This window comes from Heterocephalus glaber, unplaced genomic scaffold (genome assembly GCF_053883595.1).
Source record: "Heterocephalus glaber isolate CG9 unplaced genomic scaffold, H.glaber_assembly_v1.0 deba00000942, whole genome shotgun sequence".
NCBI classification, from domain to species: Eukaryota; Metazoa; Chordata; class Mammalia; order Rodentia; family Bathyergidae; genus Heterocephalus; species Heterocephalus glaber.
This window is the reverse complement of record NW_028258174.1, coordinates 5,012,276-5,034,963: the sequence shown is the minus strand read 5'-3', so window position 1 is coordinate 5,034,963 and position 22,688 is coordinate 5,012,276. Positions and strand designations below refer to the sequence as shown.

The window sequence follows — 22,688 nt, the reverse complement described above, 5'->3', positions numbered from 1 at the left end:
GTAGATAAAAAGTGAATTGAGTAAAGCTATTTGCTGATTTCACTTGATCCACTTAATTGATTGAAAGGAATGGAATGTCTGTTGTTCAAGGTTTTGGTGGGTCCTGACGATTGAACTCAGGGCCTCATGCATGCTAGGCAAGCACCCTACCACTGTTTTTTGTATTTTTTAAAACCTGGGTTTTTAAAAAGTATGATTTGAAATAGAGAATTATGGGTAACTTATGATTAAAAGAAGATATCTCATTAAGTCACACATAGCATTTGAAATTTTCATTTGATTGAATTTGTTAAATAGGAAAAGAAACGAAGTTAAGTAAAGCCAATTGTATACTTTAAAAAAGTGGCCAGCTGGTCTCCAGGCTGGGGAGGTTGGGGAAGGAGGAGGAACCCTTCTGCATAGTTGGTGGGAATGTAAACTAGTACAGTCACTCTGGAAATCAGTAGAGATTCTTTAAGAAAATAAAACTAAAACTCATTTAACCCAGCTATTCCCCTTCTAGGTATCTTTCCACAAGAGCTAAAGACATCGTGTTACAGTGATATATGCCTACTCATGTTTATAGCAGCACAGTTCATAATAGCTAAATCTTGGAGGCATGACCATCGAGAGATAACTGGATAAAGAAAATGTGGTATTTATACACAATAGAGTACTACTCTGTTATAAAGAAGGAACAACTTGAGTCATTTGTAGGAAAATGGATGCACTTTGAGACCATATGTTAAATAAATCAGACTAAGGAGCTTAAATATCACATGGTTCCTCTTATATGAGAAACCTAAAATATAAATAAGTTAAAGAGCCAAGTAAAAGATAGATAATAGAAAGCAGGGAGATTAAACTTTTGCAAAGGGGAAGGAAGTCAGTAGATGGAGGGAAGTGGGAAGAAAGGAAGGGAATGGGACATAAAAAGAAGAGATACGTGCACCAACTGCCAACAGTGAGTACAATCATTATGTACTGAAAACTACTAAAAAGAAAAGTGGCCAGTTGGGTGCAGTGGTGCATGCATATAATCTCAGCACTCAGAAGGCTGAGGCAGGATGACCTTAAATGTGAGGACAGGTGTCATCACATAGTGAGCTCAGTGCTGTGTGTCAGAAAGACCCCCCCCCCCCCGAAAAAAAAGCCCAAAGTGGCCAACATTGTAGAAGTTGTTAAAGAAGGGGAAAGGGAAGTAAGAGACATTACAGCTATTTTCATATTTAACTTTCTCATACTTTTTTTTTTTTGGTACTGGGGATCGAACTCAGGACCTTACATTTGTGAGGCAGGGAGCAGAACCACTGAGCTAAATCCTCTGTGGTCTCATACTTTTAAACATGAAAATTTGTAACACTTCAAGTAAATATACTTCATTGTGAAAAGTGCTACACGTATATGAAGGATTATTGTCTCATTTTTCTTTACTCTTACTGCCAACAGAAGTTTAGCATTCTGCATTATGCCACCTCCTCCCTTATCATCTCTTAGGCTATGGATGTAGTGTCATTTTATCTTTTTTAAGAGCATCAGTTACTTTGATTAGAAGGAAATAATTTTTTTTGGTAAATCAAGATTCTTTTTTAGTCCCGCCTAACTTTATCCCCCCCCCCAAGCTCTCTCCACTCCCTGCGTACAAAAGCTTTGTTTCCATTTTTTCCTTTCCTTTTTTTTTCTTGTCCCTTCCTAGATGTAAAGAATTTAATGTGTTGGTGTAATGGTGGGACTGTAGGCTACAGTTATGAATACTGTGCTGCAAGAGGAGACAAATAAGACTTTATTCTTCTTAGGTTAATGATTTATGGTAATGATTTATGGTTAGTGGGAGGGCAGTAGCCTTTTAGAAATATACTCAACGATTCTTATTACACCTTTGTATTATATGCAAGGGAAGCAAATGTATAAAATTATGAAGGAAAGAAACACAACAGCAAGTCATTCCAGATGGTTAGAGTAAGAACTCAGGATATAACTTTCGAAATGTGTTTGAGAGACAAAAGCAGATCATGATCTTGTGGGCCAGAATAAAGAATTTGGTGTTTAACTTGGTATAGAATGGGGGTAGTAGATTCCAAATGGAACAGATTCTTACATGTCCCCAAATGGGGATCATCATTTTTCCCCCTTGATTTTAAAGGAATACATGCTTGTTATGAAATGCAAACCAGTTTTTTTAAAAAAATGTAGGCAATGAAAGAGCCCTGGAATCCCATTTACTAGAGGTAACCACTTCCTACAGTTTGCTGAATTGCTTCATAGAAGAGAATTTCATGATCAGTTTTGCACCAGTAGGGATAGTAGGACAAAAGGGATGGGAGTGGAAGCAGGAAGCTATTAGGGGGGTCATGGGTCAGGGATGGGAGGGGTTGCAAATGATATTTGGGGGAAAAGATTCAGTGATCAGTGGATGGGTGGCATGAAGGACAGACAAGGGACTGGGATATTTGAGTGAACTTCCCAGAAACTGTAACTAAATTGTGACATCATTTGAGTGGACATAAGAATTTCAGTATGGCAGTTTTAACCAGCAGCTTCATTGGAATTCCTTAATGGAAAGTCTTTTTGTTCCTATTTTCCTTCCGTGTTTCCAGGTTTATTTTTAAGGGGAGGGTAAATGTAACAATTCAGAATTGTTTTGACAAATAACAGCTATTATGTGTTACCCTTTCTCTAATTATGTTTTCCCTTGTGGGTAGTTAAAGATAGCCAGGTCCTTTGAGAGGTTTCTTCAATTTTGGTGTGTAGCATTAGCTTTTTTTCTTTTTTTTTTTTCTAGTGCTGGGAAATTGAACCTCAGGCCTTGCACATGCCAGGCAAGCACTACCACTTAGCTACATCCCCAGACCCCCAGCATTAGCTATTATACTTCACAAAGTTCATGTTGGGATCTTTACATTTTTATTCTGAGGATTTAGGATCAGGGTTGGGCAAGGGGGCCACTTGGGCAAGTTACTGTCAGGAGTACTTTGAATTAAGAGCTGACTACATCTTTGAGTAGGATCTTACTCTCACTAGATTCTGCTGTTTCTTACCACTGGGAATAGGGGTATAGAATTTACTTTGTAAAATGTCTGTTCTCTGTTTGTTAACTTGAGGATAATGTAGCCGTGGTATAGACTTGAGTTCTGGGAGCCAGTGAAGGATCCTCACTCAGCATTTAGGTAAATGAAAGATGACTGGTTGGTTAATGGCTGGGGCTTATGGCACCTAGGGCATTTATTCTTTTGTGAGAAAGACTTACTTAGGTCACTAACACCAATCTCTCTTTCTTTCAGATGGGCTTAATTGTGAACTTTAATACAAATAAAAATATCTGAATTTAAAAATATTCTCAGAGAAGGAGATTTCATACTCTTCTTTTGGTTGGTCATCTTTGTGTTGAACAGTTCTCACTGATGGGATATTTAAAAATTCTATTTCATTGAAATGTCTTACACCACCATTTCATGAAAGGCATTTCTTTAGATATATGTTATGCTTTTGTGAACCTTTTACAAAGAATTCTGTTGAGGTTTGGAAAGATCTGGGTAAAGTCTTGAAACAACAGTCACAACATTAAATTAATTTTTTCTCCTAGGTTGTTGTCTTGTTGAGTTTCCTTAGTGTTGCTGCCCCACCCCCAGCCCTTTACTGGGGATTGAACCAGGGCCTCAAACATGCTAGGCAAGTACTCTATCCCTGAGCTACATTCCCAGACCTTTTAGCTTTTGAGACAGGATTTTGCTAAGTTGCCCAGGCTACAGGCTGGCCTCAAGCTTGTGATTCTCTTTCCTTAGCCTACTAAATTGCTGGGATTACAGGTATGCACCATTATGCCATCTAAAGCTCTTGTTCTCTGCAGTTTCTGTTGATACCATTTACTTTATTTTTGATACCATTTACTTTTTAATGGATGCAGTACTTACCTGATACTATTCAGAGTACTGTATTATGTTCTGAGAAGTAGATTTTCTTACTGTGAAACATACGAAGAATTTAGGAGGGACAATGTCTGTTGCAGTGCTTTCTCCTACTTTACATTGGAGGGAATTAAAGAAGATCATAATGAGGAAGCTGTGTCAAGAAATCCTGCTGCTGTTTTTTTGTTCAGATTTTTAATTTAAAATTTATCTCAATTTAAATTGAAGTTCCATCAGTTGTACTATTGAAAGTCAAGTCTTCTCCCTCATTTAAAAGATGATTTTCTTAATACCCAGCTAAGGATTGTGAATAGTAGATGAAGCATAATGAAGCTAAGTTACCTGATAAGTTTGTAATTGATAACTATCTCTTGGTCTCTGTAGTTTATGTGTATACTTAAGAATTAAAGAGCTGGGTGGGGGATTTAGCTCAGTGGTTTTGCCACCTGCCTCACAAGTGCAAGGTCCTGAGTTCAGTCCATGGTACCAAAAAAGTAAAGAGCTAACATGTAATGGGCAGTTTTTAGAGGCAGACATTTCTGGGCTCAGAACTTAGCTATTTTAACAAATTATGTACTACTTAACCTTTGAAGTGAGGTAACAAAAACTATCCCACAAGGCTTTTTTGAGAATCAATCAAATGATGTGCATAAAGAACCTACTGCTGTGTTAGTAGGCACTATAATATACTGACTGCCATCTTAGGGACTGTAGGGAACAGGGAAAGGGAGGGGACGTTATTAGGACCTCTGCAGTAAGTCCTAGTCTCCTGCAAGCCACGGCAGCACAAGGCAAATTAATTTATACAGGAAAGGTAGAAAAATGAGACTTTGAGAAGAAGTTGAGCTTCGGGCCTGATCAGTGCTGCTCTGGGCAGCAAAGATGAAAGCCCCCAGTTTACCATCAGGAGAAACAAATGTAACAAATGACTTGCAGAGTGTTCAGTAAATCGGGATAAACAAGGTGTTACAAATGCCTTGCAGAGAGTTCAGTACATAGGCATAAACAAAGTGTAACAATCCAAGAACAGTGAGGAACTGAGTAGATGAAGATTTTGTTCCTCCCAGGATGTCTTTAGCTGGTGTCATCTTGTCCTGGAGCATCACAGCATCACCGATCATTGAGGTCTCAGTTGCGGGGGGCGGGGGGCAAAATGGAATTATGTCTGCAAATGCCATAGCTGGCCTGTAGGCAGGAGAATTAGGCCTAATCAAGTGATTTTTTTCCTAAAATTATGTAACATTGCTCCCGACAAGGGACAAACTTCAGATCATCAAAAATAGAAAATTAAAATCTTGAAAGTTTTATTTTTTCTTTTAAAAAAATTTGAAATACTTTCTAAGCTTTTTCATCAAAGATAGAAGTAAATACTTTCTTGTGTATATGTAGTGCCTTTTCTCTATCAAAGAGCTCATCATTCTTTTTAAAAACATTGATTTATTGATACATGGTTAGGATACATAATAATTACATTCATCTTAGGGAATTGGTACATACACACATCACATCTTAATCTACTTCCCTTTTCCCTTCCCGCCTCTCCTTGCCCCATCCCTAGATTCATCATTCTTTATATTAATTGACTAGTACATTGTTTATGATTCTAGAGTCATCTTACCAAACATGGACTTCAGTGTGAGAAATACACCTCTGTTTTGTTGAGCCCACCTGTTTTGTTTTAAGTGAATTTAAATCTAGATAATACATCCACCTTTACTAGCAATCAATAGAAAATTAAATTGAAATTGTCAAACTCCTTAGTACACATAATTGATCCTGAATAAATATTTATTATGTGGATGTCTTGAAAATAGATATTCTCTGTTGCCTTCTTTTCTTGAACACCTTAAAACTTGTTCTAAAAATGTCCTTATCTATTAAAGAAACTTGGTTTGTTTTGGAAGATAAATGGTGTTTTATAGTTAATGATTACCAACTGGTTTAAAATCCTGGTATCTTGTGATATATTCCTTGATACTAGGATTTTTTTTTACAATTGAAATGAAGGTAACAGTGTGCAGAAGTGTTTGAGATCATGAGGGGTGTGTGTATGTGTGGTAGGGATTAAACCCATCCCCTGTGCACACTGAGCAACGTGCTCTGCTACTGAGCTACGTTCCCAGCCCAAATAAGAGATTTTTGAAGTCCTGAAGAATGACTGTTTCTTTGAACTTCATTCATTCATCCAACATTTTTATGTGTTCTAGACTTTGTGCTAAGGGCCATAGAAAGCCAAGGAATTACTTTAGTGGCAACAGCAGTCAAGAAAACCAAAAGTACATAATAGTTGAAAAGTACTAGGATAGGAAAGGTAAACATAGCAGGAAAGCTTTTTTAGAGAAGCTGAGACTTGGAGGAGAAACACTGAGGGGAAGATCCATGTGCATACTTTGTGTAAAAGCGGGGTGGTACAAGAAGCCTTCCAGTGTTTGTTGTTGTTTTTTTTTTTTTTGCTACCAGAGATTGAATTCAGGACCTTGCTCTTGCCAGGCAGGCATGGTGCCACAAAGCTAAATTCCCAGCCCTTCAAGTGGTTCTTTGTGGCTGGAGATAGGGCTGTAGAAATAAGCAGAGGACAGATGCATCTTGAAAGGGCTGGTGTGCCAGGGTAACGATTTTTGATAATTTTGATTTGCATTTTAGAAAGATCACTGATAGAAACAAAGATGTTTGAGTATATTAGTTTTAGGCTTACCTAGAACACAAAACAGGTGGTCTCAAAACAGGTATATTTCTCACAAGTCTAGGTTTGGTATCATGACTCTAGTCATCGAAGACCTTAGTTTCTTTTATCTGCCACGCTGTCCTTTAGCATAGTTTCTATGACTTCCTGGTCCAGAATGACTGGTGGAGTGCCATTCACCGCATCTAAGTTATAAGCACACTCCCACCTAAGTCCTCTTTAAGTAGCTTTCCTGGAAGTCTCATCTAGTGACTGTTACTTGGATCTCATTGGGCAGGCTTGGCAGCAAGGAATGTTGGAAAGCATGGCATCCAGAATAAAACCAGGGTTTGCTCCTAAGAAATAAAGGGAGAATGCATGTGTATTAGGCAGCCAGTAGAGCGTGTTACAGAAAGAATAGAGTATGGAGGGGGAAGACCAATTTACTGTAACGCCTCAATAGTAATATATGTAATCTCCTACAAAAGAGGTTTGGTTGAATTAACTAGTAATTTGCAGAAGAGAAGCTAATTTGGGAGACCTAAAAGATTAAAGCTGTTATACCATAACTAAGTTCACAGTGCAAAAATTCTGCTTTATTTTAACCTTTAAGTTAAAAAAAACTTTTTTTTTCATTAAGTTTATTGGTACATTTTAGGTATACACTATGCTGACATTTGTTATTGGGAATTTGTACCTTTACATAATATATCTTAGTCCTTATTTTTTTCTCCATTCCCCTGCCCTCCATTCAACCTCTCCACCCCTCCCTATTTACAAAGACTGTGTTTCCATTTTTTTCTTTTCTGATATTTATTCCTTTCCCTTCTTTCCTTTCCCCTACCCCTCCCACTTCTCCTTCCCCTTTGGACCTTTTCTTCCTGTTTCACATTAAAAAAAAAAAAAAAGCTTTTCTAATTAAGCCTTTTAGTAAAATATTTCAGTACTAAAGGGGGTTAACATTTGTACACAAAGCATAAATGAGAGTTGCTTTTTTTAGTAATATAAGCTGGGTGTGGGGTACACACCTGTAATCCCCAGCACTCTGGGAGGCTGAGTCAGGAAGATTTCAATTTTGAGTCTAGCCTGAGCAGTTTAGCCAATTTAATGAGACCCTATCTCAAAATCAAAAGGGCTGGGGGATGTATGTAGTTCACCATGAAGGTCCTAGGTCAATTCCTAGTGTCTCTCTCTCTCTCACACACACACACACACACACACACACACACACACAAAACAATATTCATTTAAAAAGGATTTAGAATAGTTTTTTAAGGAAATGAAACAATGGATGATTTTTTTCTTCTTTGTATTTTCCTTTTGAAGTTTTCTTAGCACATACATTAAATACTTATACTACTTTAAAAATTGTGTTACGGGCCAGGGATTTAGCTCAGTGGTTTCGCCGCCTGCTGTGCAAGCGCAAGGACCTGAGTTCGATCCCCGGTACCAAAACAAAAACAAAAACAAAATAATAATAAAATAAAATAAAACAAGATAATAAATTTTGTTAGGTGTATTTTAACACAATTTTTGTTTTGTTTTGTCTTTTTGGTACTGGGGATCGAACTCATGTCCTTGCGCTTACACAGCAGGCAGCGAAACCACTAAGCTAAATCCCCGGCCCCTATCTTGTTTTATTTTTGATGGTACTGAGGGTTGAGCTTAGGACTTCCTCACTGAGCACCTTTTTTATTTTTAGTTTTTTGTTTAAGTCAGGGTTTCTCTCTGTAATTCAGGCTGGCCTTGAATTCACTATGTAAGCCAAGACTGGCCTCGAACTTGCAGCGATCCTCCTGTCTCAGTCTCCTGAGTGCTGGGATTACAGGTATGCACCACCATGCCCAGCCCTTTTAATTTTTGAGACAGTGTCTCACCAAATTGCCGAGATACCCAGGCTGGGCTTGAACTTGTGATCTTCCTGCCTTAGCCTGCCAGAGTGCTAGGATTATAGGCGCAACATGCCATCTTATAGTGTACAGTTCAGCGGATTAAGTACATTCATTCATATGGTGTGGTACCATCACCACCACTCATCCACAGAACTCTTTTCATTTTGCAAAACTGAAACTCAGTACTTACTATTTAAAGAATAAATCCCTCTTTCTCTCCTTCCCCTGACCCCTGGAAACTACCATTTTATTTTCTGTTACTATGATTTTTTTTGTTGTTGTTGTTGTTCTAGGGATTGAACCTGGTAGCACCCTACTTCTGAGTTACATCCCTATCTCTTTATTTTTATTTTGAGACAGAGTCTTGCTAAATTTCCCGGGCTGGTCTTGAACTTTCAATTCTTCTGCCTTAGCCTCCTAAGTAGCTAGGATTACAGCTATTGTCCTTTTGTAACTGGCTAATTTTCCATAGCATAATGTCTTCAAGAATTTTCTTCCTTTTTAAAAACTGAATACTATTCTGTTGTATGTATAGCTACATTTTGTCCATCCATGCATTAATGAACACTTAAATTTCTTCCAATTTTTGGCTTTTGTGAATAATGCTGTTATGAATATGAGTGTATGCAAATATTCTGCCTTAAGTCCTTGCTTTCAATTCTTTTCTAGAGACTCAGAAGTGGAATTGATAGATGTTATGGTTTATTCCCCCCCGCCTTCTTCCTTAAGCCTGGAAATCTATGTCGCTCAGGCTGGTCTCAACTAGTACTCAAGGGATTCTCTCACCTCAGCTTCCCAAGTAGCTGGGATTACAGGCTTTATGCCACCATGCCTGACAACTGCTTAATTGTTTGAGGAACTGCCATACTACGTATTTCCATAGCAGATGTATCATTGTGTATTCCTACCAACAGTACATGGGTTTCTAGTTTCTCTAATATCCTTGCCAACATTTGTTATTTTCTCTCCCTTCCTTTCCTTTCTTATTCTCTCTTTCCTTTTCCTTTTTCCCTTCCCCTTCCCTTTCATTCTTTCTTTGTTGGGGATCAAACCTAGGTCTTGCATGCTAGGTAAGCCCTTCACCAGTAAGCTACACTCCCAGCCTGTCTCTTATTTTGGGGTAGTAGCCATCATAATGGGTGTGAGGTGGTAACATTGTATTGAGTTTTTTAAAGTTTATAAAATGTTTGAGTGAGTTATATAATTAAAAAAAAAAACCCCAGTCTTGCTACTTACTAATACCAACATTTGTTATTTGAATATATGTTCATTAATTTTTAGGATTTCTTTTATTTTTAACAATTTCAATTTTTTTAGTTTTTATGTCATAAGCATTTCCCCCACCTCTTTATTTTGTTTATGTTTATATTTTTGCGGTGCTAGGAATTGAACCTAGGCCCTCATGCATGCTAGGCAACTGTTCAATCACAGAGATATATCCCTGGCACTGGGATTTCCCATGTTGTTACAGTTTGTATAACGGTCATTTTAATTTTCCAAGAAAATACTGCAAATGGTGAAGAATAAATAACAAGAGTGAAAATTTAAGATTTATAATTGTCTGGCTTCTTACATATAGTTAGGTGCCTGGTTTGTATGATTTTAATTTCATGTACTGGATGATATGGTAACTAGAAGTATGGGTCTTGAAGTGGTCTGGGTTTGCATTGGTGTTTCTGGCTGCATGTTTTTAGGCGAGTTTCTTAAATTCCTTGTGTTTCATTTCTTTAAAATATGAGAATAATAATAGTCCTTATTTAGAGTTGTAAAAAGCAAATGCTTTAGTACATATAGAGAAACTGTGCCAGGTACCTATATAAGCCTTTGCTGCTATTACTGTTTAATGGATTGGACTTTTCTCTCTTTGGTTTTTAGAAATATATAGAATATGCAAACAGTTTCTGTGTTTCATAGAATGGCATAAGCACTTAGCTTAGGACAGTGGTGGTGAACATATGGCACCTGTGCCACAGCTGGCTGTTAAAAGCTCTAAAAGGTTTGCTGTTACTGGCTTAGAATGCCATACACTGCTTTAGCTATAGTTTAGCAATTTATTTTGAGAATTAAGAGAAGATAACATCTCAGGCAGGTTAGTATTATTCAAATAGCTAAGATAGTAATCACTTGGGTATTGTATTGTGGTTGCCATTTAGCTTTGACACTTGTTTGTGGACTCTTAAGTCAGCTTATCCTCTTTTTGTTTGTTTGTTTCGGTTTTTTGAAATAGGGTCTTGCTCTGTAATACACTCACTATGTAGCTCACTATGTAACTCAGACTGGCCTCAAACTCATGGCAATCCTCCTGCCTCAGCCTCCTGAGTTCTGGCATCACAGGTGTGCACCACCATGCCTGGCTTCTCAGCCTTTTTGCTGTGCCTTTTGAGCCTTTTCGCATAGCTCCCCAAATTCTTTGTTTAGGGTTCTTAGTTTATAATTTTTATTAAATTAGTAAAATAAGACAAATGCATGGATTTGAATTTTTTGCATAATGTAGCATTCTGTGACTCACAGCCTTTTAATACTTTATTTCATTTGATATGAGTATATATCTGAGAGATAGTGAAGGACCACTCGTTGAACAACCCTAATTATACTGTGAGATTGAAGGCCTGGTGTCAGAAGCTATTATGTGATCTAACCTGAACTTGAACTCAAATCCTTGATTTCATGCCAATGTTTTATAAACTTTCTTTCTTCACATACTCTCTCTTGCTCTCTCTCATGCCCCTCCTCCTCCTGCCTTCTCTCTCTCCTAGGGATTAAACCTAGGGCCAGTGTGCTGAAGTGCACTGCTAGCCCTTTTTAACTTTTGAGACAGGGTCTCGCTATATCACTGAGTTGCCCAGGCTAGGCTGAAACTTGCAACTTGCCTTGCTCAGTTTCTCAGAGTGCTGGAATTACAGGTGTGTGCCACCATATTTGGCTTAAGCCAGTGCTTTGTTCTATTTATTTTTTTTGTTTGTTTGTTTATTTATTTTTTGGTACCAGGGATCGAACTTTGCACCTTGTGCTTGCAAAGCAGGCAGCGGAACCACTGAGCTAAATCCCCAGCTGTTCCTTCTTTTTAAATTAGTTGATGATACTTCTAAGGATTTCTAAATATTACGTAAAGATAACATGCCCTCTTTTGAATTTAATAGCTGATGAAATTGATTAGTTTTTAATAGAACAGCTGTAGTTTTTAGAGCCTTTTACTCCTACCATCAGAAAAAAAATAAAAGAAATAAAATCTGAGTTCTAAATAATGACCTGATTAAATATTGAATACTTTACAGGAATGTTTTCTGAAAGCCTTTTATGTTTCATGTTTATTTTTATTTTATAATATTGGAATAAGGTAGGTTTTCCCAGTGCTGCCCAGCATAGGTAGTATCTTGGTCATTTTCCCCTTTTTGTGGTGCTAGGGATTGAATTGAAGATTTTGTGCGTGCCAGCCAAATTTTCCACCACCAAGCCACATTGCCAGTTCTGCTCATGTCTGCATTATTGCCAGAATTAAATCTTTCCACTGGAGTAGCTTTGTAATTCTACTTTTCCTTCTTTCCTCTGTGTTTGTTCTCTTCTAGCTATGTTTTTAGATATTTTTCTGTTAAATTCCCAATAATTTTGGTCTTCAGAAAATGTGTCTTGAACTGTAGGGCCCTCCACACTCCATTTTTGTGAACTTTATTGTTTTACTTAGTTTCTTCTATGTTCTTTTATATATGTATTGGCTCTCAGGTAATTGTTAAAAAATGAATTGTTAATTTTGACATACATGAATTTATTCTTTCTTGCTCTTTTAGTTTTTCCAATAATATGATTCACTTTTTTTGGTAAGAATATAAATTAAGGGTCAACTTTTGGTCTTTTATATAAATAAGTGCATAATCAGTAATGAACTGTGAATATTAGCAATATGTTGTTGATTTGCTCATTGTCAGTCTAAAATCTGGTTTCCTTGGCAGATACGTAGGCATGTTGATAGGCGTTTGGCGTTTTGTGTTTTGGGCAGTGTAACTTTAAATCTACATAAACTTCTCTGCCTTTTGCCTCTGCTGTATTCATAGATTCCAGGAGGGCTTCATGTATGGACCTCAAGCATTGAAGGTAGCAGCCTTTTCAGCAGAAGGTAAAGCAGAGTGTTGCCTTCTGGGGTTAACTGTGTGTGTGTGCTGGGGTGGGTATGCGACAGGTGAAAGCATTTTGTAAGTGTCATCACAAAATATAATGGTGTATTAAACAGTTCACTTTCACCAAATTTAAAACCAAGTTAATACCAGTATAATTTTATTCACTATTACTAGAAATTTATTAAAAAAGAAAACTTCAGATAGAACTAAAGACTCTACGCCTGCCTCGCAAGCGCAAGGTCCTGAGTTCAGTCCCCAGTACCAAAGAAAGAAAAAGAACTAAAGACTCTAAATTTCACTTTCTCTGCCATTAACCCAGTAAGAGGAAGGAAAGAGAGCATTAGTATGTAATCTGTCATGCATATTGTATACTTCTCTCAGACAGCCTCATGTGTTATCTTCCCGGGAACCTGTTCAAGTCATTATTCATACGTTGTATTCGTCCCTACTGCTCCTTTTACTGAGAGATTGCTTCACAATAGGGAAGCAGCCTAATTTGTGCCTCATGACTGGAGGATAGATATTGTAGGTTCCATGTGCCAGGAATGTTAGTCTCCAATATGCTGATTACCTCTTGTCTTCTCAACTTGTTAATGTGGTCTTCTCTCAAGTTATGGTAGTTCCAGTTTCAGTGGAGAAACAAATCTCACATACTTGTAAAATATTTTTTAATAGAGATCTTCTTAGTGAGTTACTTTTTAAAGAAAGTAATGTGACTAGATATCAGAAATTTTGACATACTTTTCCTAAATAATGCTTTGATTTAAAAAAATTGCCATTTATGTGCCAGATATTACTTAAAAAATTATTAGTGCATGTTTGCAGTACATAATGATTACATTCATTGTGGGGAATTGGTACAGGTACATAACACATCTCAGGTTTTTTTTCCCCTCATCTGCCCCCCCGCCCCTTTGCCAGATAATAGGTTTTTTTGTGTGAATTTATGCCACTATTTTTGAACTTTGTTCAGATGATACTTGAATGTTCTATAGTAGCTAACAAGATCCTTACACCAAGACATGAAGTTAACAACATGATTAGTTTTTAGATAGATTGTGAATGAGAGTTAGTGGAATTGTTTTCTTCTGTCCTTTGGAAATTATATTTGTTCAGTTATTAAGAGTATATATATGTGAAAGTGGGTAGGATGTATTTATTCATTCTTCATCATGTGCTCAACACAGGATCACTCCATTTTACAATCAGCTGAATTTCATTATTCTTTCAGTTCCTCTTACTCAGAGAAGCCACATTTAACTAGCGGAGATAGATGAGTTTCAGGCTGTTTGTTGAGATAAGCTACAAATTTACTTTCTAAACCCTTTTACTTTTTATTCTTTTCAGTGGCCATTTTTGTTTATGAGTGATAAATTAGGAGTAATTTAAGATGTCTTTATATTTCATTTTTAAGCTTGTGTGGTGCTTTCACCACCGTTGAATTATGGCACTCTTGCATTTATTTAGTTAGTATGCCTGTGGTACATTTTATTATCAATTGAGAATCTCAATAGCTTATCCATATCAATGCATAGGAGACCTTCCACCCAGCTCCCTACCCCTCCTCAATTTCTTTGAGAAAGATGAGATTAAATGAATTTTAAAAATTAATTTACTTTAGTTTTTAGAGCAGTTTCAGGCTTACAGAAAAATTGATTTGAAAGTCTGTACCTCCTCACTGCCCCTCCTCCAGTTTTCTATATTATTAATGTCTTGTATTATTATAACTAATGAGGTATCATTGTTACATTAATAACTAAGGTCCAGAGTTTAATTAGGGTTTGCTCTTTATGTTATATCTTCAGTGTGTTTTAACCATGTATAATGGCATGCGTTATAGAATAGTTCCCTGCTCTAAACATCCTCTGTGCTCCACCTCCTATTCATTCCTGGTTCCCTTCCTCAAGCTCCTGACAACCATTGATCTGTTTTCTGTTTCTGTAATTTCACCACTTCCAGAATATCATGTAGTTGGAGTCATATACTGTGTAGTCTTTTCGGATTGGCTTCTTTCACTAAGTAATATGTGTTAAAAGTTCCTCTGTGTGTCTTCATGGCTTGATAACTCTTTTCTTTTTTGTGGTATTGATGGTTGAACTCAGGACCTCATACATGCTAGGCAAGTGCTTTACCATAGAGCCATGTCCCTATCCATATTTATTTATTAACAGTCCAGGGGCTTGCTAGTTACCCAGGCTGGCCTCAAACTTTTGATCCTCCTGCATCAGCCTCCCAAGTAGCTGGGATTAAAAGTGTATTCCACTCTGCCCAGTTGGCTCATTTCTTTTTAGTGCTCAATAGTCTTCTGTTGTCTGAATACATCAACTTTTCCATTTACCTACTGGAGGATATCTTGCTTGCTTCCAATTTTTGGCAATCACCAATAAAGCAGCTATAAACTAGTGTGCAGGTTTTTCTGAGAACGTATCTTTTCAACTCATTTGGATAGCTACCAAGGGGTGTAGTTGCTGGGTTATGTGGCAAGAGTATGTTTGGTTTTGTAGGAAACTGCCAAATTGTCTTCCAGAGTGACTGTACTGTTTTGTATTCCTTCCAGCAATGAGTACTTGTTCCTGTTACTCCACAACTTGTCTGCATTTGCTGTTGTCAGTGGTTTGGATTTCAGCCATTCTGATGAGTGTGTGGTGGTGTCTAATTGTGGTTGTGTTTTTTCTTTTGGATGCTGGGAATTTTCTTTGTGCATGCTGAACATATGCTGTACCCTGGCCCTCACTGTTGTTTTTATTATTCTGCTAATGACATAATGTTGAATATCTTTCTATGTATGTATTTTCTACCTGCATATGTTCTTTGGTGAGGTGTCTCTTCAGTTCTGTTGCTTACTTTTTAATAGGGTTATCTGGTATTAAGTTTTGAGAGTTCATTATATATTTTGGATACCATTCCTTTGTCAGATATTTGTTTTACAAATATTTTCTCCCAGTCTGGCTTATCTTTTTATTTTCTTAAAAATGTTTTTCACAGAGCAGAAGTTGTTAGTTTTAGTCAAGTCCAACTTCCCAAATTGAAAAAAAGTATTATACTTTGCTATTATATCTAAAAGTCATTAATTGCTAAACCCAAGATCATCTAGATTTTTTTCTCATGTTATCTTCTAAGAGTTTTGTGGTTTTGCATTTTTATTCAAGTCAGTGATCCATTTTGAGTTAGTTTTTGTGAAGGGTATAGGATCTGTGTCTAAATTTATTTTTTTAATTTATGTTTTTGTGTTGGTGGGTAGTGAACTCAGGGCCTCAAGCATGCAAGGCAAGTGTTTTTCCATTGAGCTACACTGCCAATCCCTATATTTGTTTTGTTTGCATGTGTATGTCCTTTTGTTTCCACACCATTTGTTGAAAAAGACTTCATTTCTCCATTGCTTTCTTTATTCCTTTGTCAATGACCTGTCATAGTTGTGTGAGTCAATTTCTGGGCCCCCTAATCTGTTTCACTGATGTATTTGTCTTCTACCATGCTGTAGTAATCAAGACTGTGCCTCTGTCTTGATGACTGCAGCCTGATAGTCTTTAGGTGGGGCAAGGGTAAGCCTTTCAGCTTTTTCTTCATTATTGCATTGGCTGTTATTCTGGGTCTTCTGGTATTCCAGATCAGCTTTAGATGCAGTTTCTCTGTTTTGTTTTTGGTACTGGGATCGATCTCGGGACCTTCTTGGGTCCTTGCGTTTGCAAGGCAGGTGTTGGCACCGTTTAGCTAAATCCCCGGCCCTGGATGCAGTTTCTCAATGTCCATAGAATAACTGGTTGGGATTTGAATTGCGGATTGTGTTAAAACTGTAGATCAAGTTAGGAAAAATTTACATCTTGTCAGTATTGAGTTGTCTTAGCTGTTTACATGGACTATTTCTCCATAGATCTTTTGGGATTTCTTTCATTGGAGCTTTGTACTTTTTCTCACATTTATCTTATACATATTAGATTCACAGCTAAGCTTTTTCTTTAATTGGTGCTAATGTATATGGTATTGTGTTTAAAATTTTATTTTTATCTTTTGCAGTAAGGGAGAGTGAACCTAGGGCCTTTTAAGTGAGCTATATACCCAGCTCTTTTTTCATTTTTTATTTTGAAATGGAATCTTACTAAGTTGTTTAGGCTGGGCTTGAATTTAAGTTACCTCAGCCTCCTAGAGTGCTGGGATAACAGGCATATACTGCCAAGTCCAGCTTGGTACTGTGTTTCAAATTCTCAATTTTAGTTTTTTCATTGTTGTTATATAAGAAAGCAATTGACCTTTTATATTAACCTTATATCCTGCAACCTTTTTTTTTTTTTTCTGTCCCTGGAGATTGCCTTCACACTGAGCCATGTCCCCAGCCCTTTTAAAATTTATTTTGAGATAGGACCTTACTAAATTGCCCAGGCAACTTGTGATCCTTTTGCCTCAGCTTCCCGGAGAACTGGGATTACAGGCACATACTACCTACCATTCCTTACATGTAATCTTTCTGTAATTGTTTATTAGTCCCAGGAGTTTCTTTGGGATTTTTTTTCCCCACAGTCATGTCATGTGCAGTGTTTCTTCTTTCTACCCAGTCTGTATGCCTTCTGTTTCCTTTTTTTTTTACGTGTTTTACTGGCTGCTAGGATCTCTGGTGCAGTGTTGAGTTGAAAGCAGGCATCCTTACCTTGTTCCTGATTTTAGCAGAAAACCGTTTAGTTTCTCTTCACTAAGTATAATAGACTCAATTGATTATTCTAATCAGCAGTATTAAAAAAGTAAAGTATTGCTTATATCAGGTTATAAGAGGACTCCATCCTTCTCTCTGTTCTTTCCCTTCACCTCAGCTTCTATGAAAAGATGAAATTACATGAATGTTTATCAAAGTATTTTAATAGTATTTGGACAGTTTTAAAATATAATACCTTATATTTAGTGATGTGTATATTATTTAGTTCTTCTAGTCTGTTGTGAACTTCTGTAGGGAAAAGATAATGTATTATTGCAACTTTTGTAGAATGCAGCATGCACTGCAGTACACATAGCTGTTTGGTTAATGAAAAACTTAATTTTGGACTTAAAAATTTCCATCTTACCAGAAAAGTCAGCCAGTGTTAGTTATCTAATCAATTAATTAATCAGCCCATTAAATATGTGATTGTTAGCTGCAGAGTAATAATGTTATCTGCAACACATGTAGCAACAATGCCATCTCTCCAGAAATTGTACCATACTATAAGAAATGTTAATTTCTGCTGCATATGGTGGGATACACCTATATTCTCAGCACTCTGAGAGGTGGATGTTGGAAAGATCATAAGTTTGAGCCCACCCTAGGCCACCTAGCAAGACCCTGTTTCAAAATAAAAAAATGGACTGGACATGTAGCTCAGTGCCAGGGCCATAGGTTCGATCCCCAGTACCCCTCCTTCCCAATGCACATGATGTTAATTTCAAATACTGTGTTTCATCTTTTGTTAATATATATTTGTCAGAAGCTCAGTGCTTTGTTCCACTGTGGATGTCTTGCATAGTCTTTAAAAAGAAGTTTATAATTTTTATTTAGGAGCTGACATTTATTGAGTCTGTAGTAGACTACAGCCTCTAGGTGCTTTACATATGTGACCTCATTTATCTTCAGAACAACTGTGCAGTGTCAGTGTAATTATTCCCAACTTAAAAATGTAAAAACTAATATGAAAGTACTGTATAAACAACTTATTAGCTGTGTAAACTATGTTACACATTAATGAAAGGTTACCATAGCAAGTGGTGTATGGTGTATGATGAATGCAGTGTGTAAGGTGCAGAGAAATACTTGGTAAATGCAGCGAAGAGAGGTTTGGCCTCAGGTTAGGGTGCTCACAAAATATTTGGAAAACCTAACCTTGTCTGATGAATGGGAAGAATATGGGCAAAAGAGAGATTAGGGAGATCAGTCGGTGTAAGAAAAATTGAGGACCAAAACAGTACTTTTTGATTAACAGTATAAAAATTTCTACTGTAGTAGTAAAATGCAGTAAAACAAGTGTTATTTTTTATTTTAAACCAGGGTCCCTCCTCCTTTTCTTTTTTAAGTAAAATAATTTTCCTTGATTTGCTTGTGGCATGTTGAATATGATCTACTATGAAAGAGAAGATCACAGAACTCTTGCATAATTCACAGGTTACCAATCCTCAAGCTCATCTTTGTCTGGAGGGTTAGTTAGCAGTCAGTCCAGCAGTAACTGATTGAGGAAAAACCTGAGGGAAAATGGAAGGCCAAAGGAATCCTAAGTAAAAGATTTCCAGAATCAAAATATATTTCATTTATCCTTTCCCCATACCTCATTTATCTAAGTACTCTGAAAATACCCATTAGATGCTAAAAGATATGGAGTTATAGGGGGTTAAGGAGGCATCATTGCTTTCAGTGAATTTAGTGTTTAGTTGGCAATATAGGAATAAACTGAAGTAACTAGAAACCACTTAGCAGTGTTAAGTACCAAAAAATATACATTTTAAGTATTGTGGGATTATTTAAGTGATATTCTTTTAGGCTCTGTCCTCCCTCCTGTTTTCATAACTTCAATTTCACATCTCTCTCAAGTCTACATCTCCCTTCTAAGTTCTAGGTTTGTCCAGATTTCCTTTGGACTCTCCGTTTGGTAATCACCGTAGTCTTCTCAACCTCAGCTTACCTAAAATTTCTATATCTGTTCTTCATAACTCAGTAAATGGCACTGCTGTCACCCAGTGCCCCAAGCCAGAAACTGGGAATCATTCTTGCTTTTCTGTCTCTTGTTTCTTCACCACGTTTTGTTGCTTCTGTTCTCTCTCAGATCCATCCACTTTTTATTTATTCTTTCTGCCATCATCCTAATGTAGACCACAGTCACTGTTCACTTGAATTACTTCATGGGCCTCCTAACTTGCCCTTATACTTGCAAACTGTTCACAAAGACACAGATTACTTAAAATCCTTACCTTTGTTTCTTGGGATGAAGTTTAGTTTCCCTAACATGGCTTACCAGTTCTTAATCACCTAGCCTTGCTTGTTTCTTTTTTAGCTTTAACTTGCTTTTTCCTGTTCTGTTTGTTTTTGTTTTAGAGACAGGGTCTCACTTTGTAGCTCAGGGTGGCCTTGAATTTACTGTTTAGCCCAGGCTGGCCCCAAACTTGCTGCAGTACTCCAGCCTTGAACTTGCTGCAGTCCTCCAGGCTCAGCCTCATGAATGCTGTACTCCACCACTCCTGGTGCATTCCCCTATTATATAGCCTGCCTTACTGAATTTCAGATGTATTATGTACTCTTGCTAATGAGCCTGAATACATGCTGTTCCCTTTTCTCAGAAGAGGCAGTTATTAAATCACAGACTCTGGAGTCAGACCACTTGTGTGAATTCTGGGTTTGCCACTTCACTAGCTTTGTGATCTAGAGCATGTTACTTGCCTTCTCTGCTTTCAAGGTCTTTGTACAGTAGAGATGGTAGTGATATTAATTTCATAGCATATTGTAAGGGTTAATGTCTGAGGCTTTTAGATTGACCCCTGCCATGTAGTAAGTATTATATTAGTGTAGGTTCTATTATAATTTTTACTGTGGTATTTGATAGTATGAATTTTTTGTTTTAATTTAATGGTAAATGAAAAATTACTATAAATTACGGATTAGTCACTATTGCTGGTCTTTACCTTTGCTCTTAGATGAGCAACAGTTTTACTATTTTGCTCCTTGATTTTCAGCTTTTTAGTAGGTCTACCCTGGATCTTTGGGTTGACCTTCCTGTGAATGCATCATTGGACAAGGTTACGTTTACCAAAATACTTATACAGACAAATTCAGGTCAGTTTATATGGAAACTTTTGAAAGAAAATAACTATTGTACAAGTAGTTAATAATCAGTACAGAAAAATTAGAAAACATAGATAAGCTGAAAGAAGGAAATAAAAGGTGGGCACTGTGGCTGTAATCCTAGTTGCTTGGGAGCCTGAGGCAAGAGAATCTCTTTTTTGGAGAGGAGTTTAAGACAGGGTCTTATTGTGTAGAGTAAGCTGGCCTTGAACTCACTATGGAACCCAGGCTGGCCTCGAACTTGCAGTGATCCTCCTGCCTCAGCCTCCCATGTGCTGGGATTATAAGCGTGCACTACCACACCTGGCTGCGAATCTCATTCTTGAGGACAGCCTGGCCAATTCACTGAAACTGTCTCAAAAAATAAAGGCTGAGGATGTAGCTTAGTGGTTGAGTGCTTGTGTAGCATACCCATCTTTGAGTCCTCAGTATTCGTGTACACACACACACGCACCCTCTCTTCATTGTTAATATTTTAGTACATGTATGATACACTTAATGGTATGCTGTTTAAACATGAGTAAATGGTTTTGTAATTTTCCTTTAAAATATTATGACATGCAGCATACTCCATGCAATGCTATTCTCAATACCTGATGGCTAACATTTTAATTTGACTTCATGATTTATGCACCATACTGAAGTTTCAAGTCTTCTAAAAGAATTCACTTTTTTCTCTTACGTGTATTCCAGAAATTATGGATTATAAAAGTTTAGAAGGGGGGAAACCCATTTTCTAGTCTCCCTTCTGTCTCTCTTAGGCAGAAGCTTTCATTCTCCCAATAAATTTTTCCTACTCTTAAAAAAAAACAAACAATAGACTAATTTAAACCACTTGATGAGAGTAACAGTATCTTTAAAGTTGGTAACATATTTCCACCCATGTTGTTAGATAGCCAAGATAATATCAAAAATCAGTCTTACAAATGTAATGTCTATTATTGTTGGTGTGCTGAGCTTAAGAGGTTTTCTTCTGCCGCCTGCCTTGCAAGCGCAAGGAACCGAGTTTGATTCCCTTACCAAAAAAAAGAGGTTTTCTTGGTCAAAGATAATGCTCAAACATCTGGCATTTTCTTGTGTTCCAACTACTTGTGATGAAATGAATATGCCAGTCTAACATGAGACAGCCAGATAGATGTTGCAGATACGTTTTCAGTTTTCCTGGGTGTTCAACAACTGCAGTTTGGACAGCAGAGGTAGAAAAAATAACTGGGTAAGAGGACAGCCAATATTTTGGCCCTGGTCCTCCCATGTCAACAAGGACCCAGAAGCTGAGGGGATCTTTTCTACAGGATCCTACAACTTTGTTTAAATGGTGGTATTGAGCTGGAAAATAATTTCTGAGCAGAAAAGATTTTTCCTGCGGCTAGCTGACCTAATTGACAAAGAGCCACCCTCAGCTCATAACCCTCCCACACTCAACACATGTCCTCCTTCATTGTCCTTTGTTCTCAGGAAGTGTTTGTACCCAGTATACTTTTCTATCAAATCTTGTAAACTAAATGTAACTTCCTAAATGCCTTAAACTGATTATAAATGCCTTGCTTCTGTATCTCCACCCCCTTCCCTTAATCCATATAAACCCTGTTCATTCCCAGCTCTGAGCTGATCCCTTCGTGGAGAAATCCCCATCAGTCCGCTGCTTGCCTCCAATCTTGGGGTGCGTTCAATTCTTCTTGGCCTGATCTTATTATACCACTAAGAGCTGCCACACTGTGGACTGTAAGTTCGCTGTTACAGTACATTACAGAACAACTGTAAATAAACTATGTTTACTTGTACAGATACCTCAAAAAGGTAAGGTGAACTACTTCTGAAAGTTGTTCCAATCTACGAATGTAGTAATGCAAGGTCTGTTCATATCTGTGAAAGTTCAGAACTCAAATGTCTGTAAGTCAGGGATTTACTGTATACTGCAATTCGTGCCACCCAGCCCATGACATCCAGCTATGCATTGGACACCAGGGTGGGTGACCAGAATACCTGGAGCCATCCCATTCCCAAAATGTTCCTGTTTTAGAAGTCACAGATAAGCCAAGGTTAGTGATGTCAGACATATACCCTTGCTACGTGTCCCTATCCCTATTGGGTGAATATTAGCTAAGTGGCTATACTTATAATCTTATTGGTTGATTATATTTGACCTACTTTGTACCCATATTTGCTGTATAAATTACCCCTGACAAAGGGCCTCGGTGGCAACCCACTTTCAGGACCACTCCTGTCTCTCCAGAGCTATCTTTCAATAAATCTTTCATATGCTAAAATAAAAAAACAAATAAATGTTCAGAAGGTTTGAGTTCTAGGAAGAATACTTACTATATTAGGAAAGAGATTCTTATTGTAATA

The 22,688-nt window shown here is 37.3% G+C and overlaps 1 protein-coding gene across 19 annotated transcripts in view; it reads left to right on the top strand.

Annotated features, from left to right (window-relative positions):
- The window catches only part of Cdk19 (cyclin dependent kinase 19), a 183,978-nt gene that overhangs the window by 22,912 nt on the left and 138,378 nt on the right, over positions 1-22,688 (top strand). For 9 of the 19 annotated variants that reach the window (XM_087208730.1, XM_087208736.1, XM_087208737.1 and 6 more), the window contains exon 2: positions 12,488-12,549. The exons of 6 other annotated variants lie outside the window; for them this stretch is intronic. In XM_087208730.1, coding sequence (XP_087064856.1) covers positions 12,488-12,549 — 62 coding nt within the window. Of the gene's footprint in view, positions 1-6,344; positions 6,384-7,698; positions 7,711-12,487; positions 12,550-20,132; positions 22,062-22,688 lie in introns of those variants that run through there. 4 more of the 19 variants (XM_087208745.1, XM_087208742.1, XM_087208741.1 and 1 more) reach the window with 4 other exon arrangements.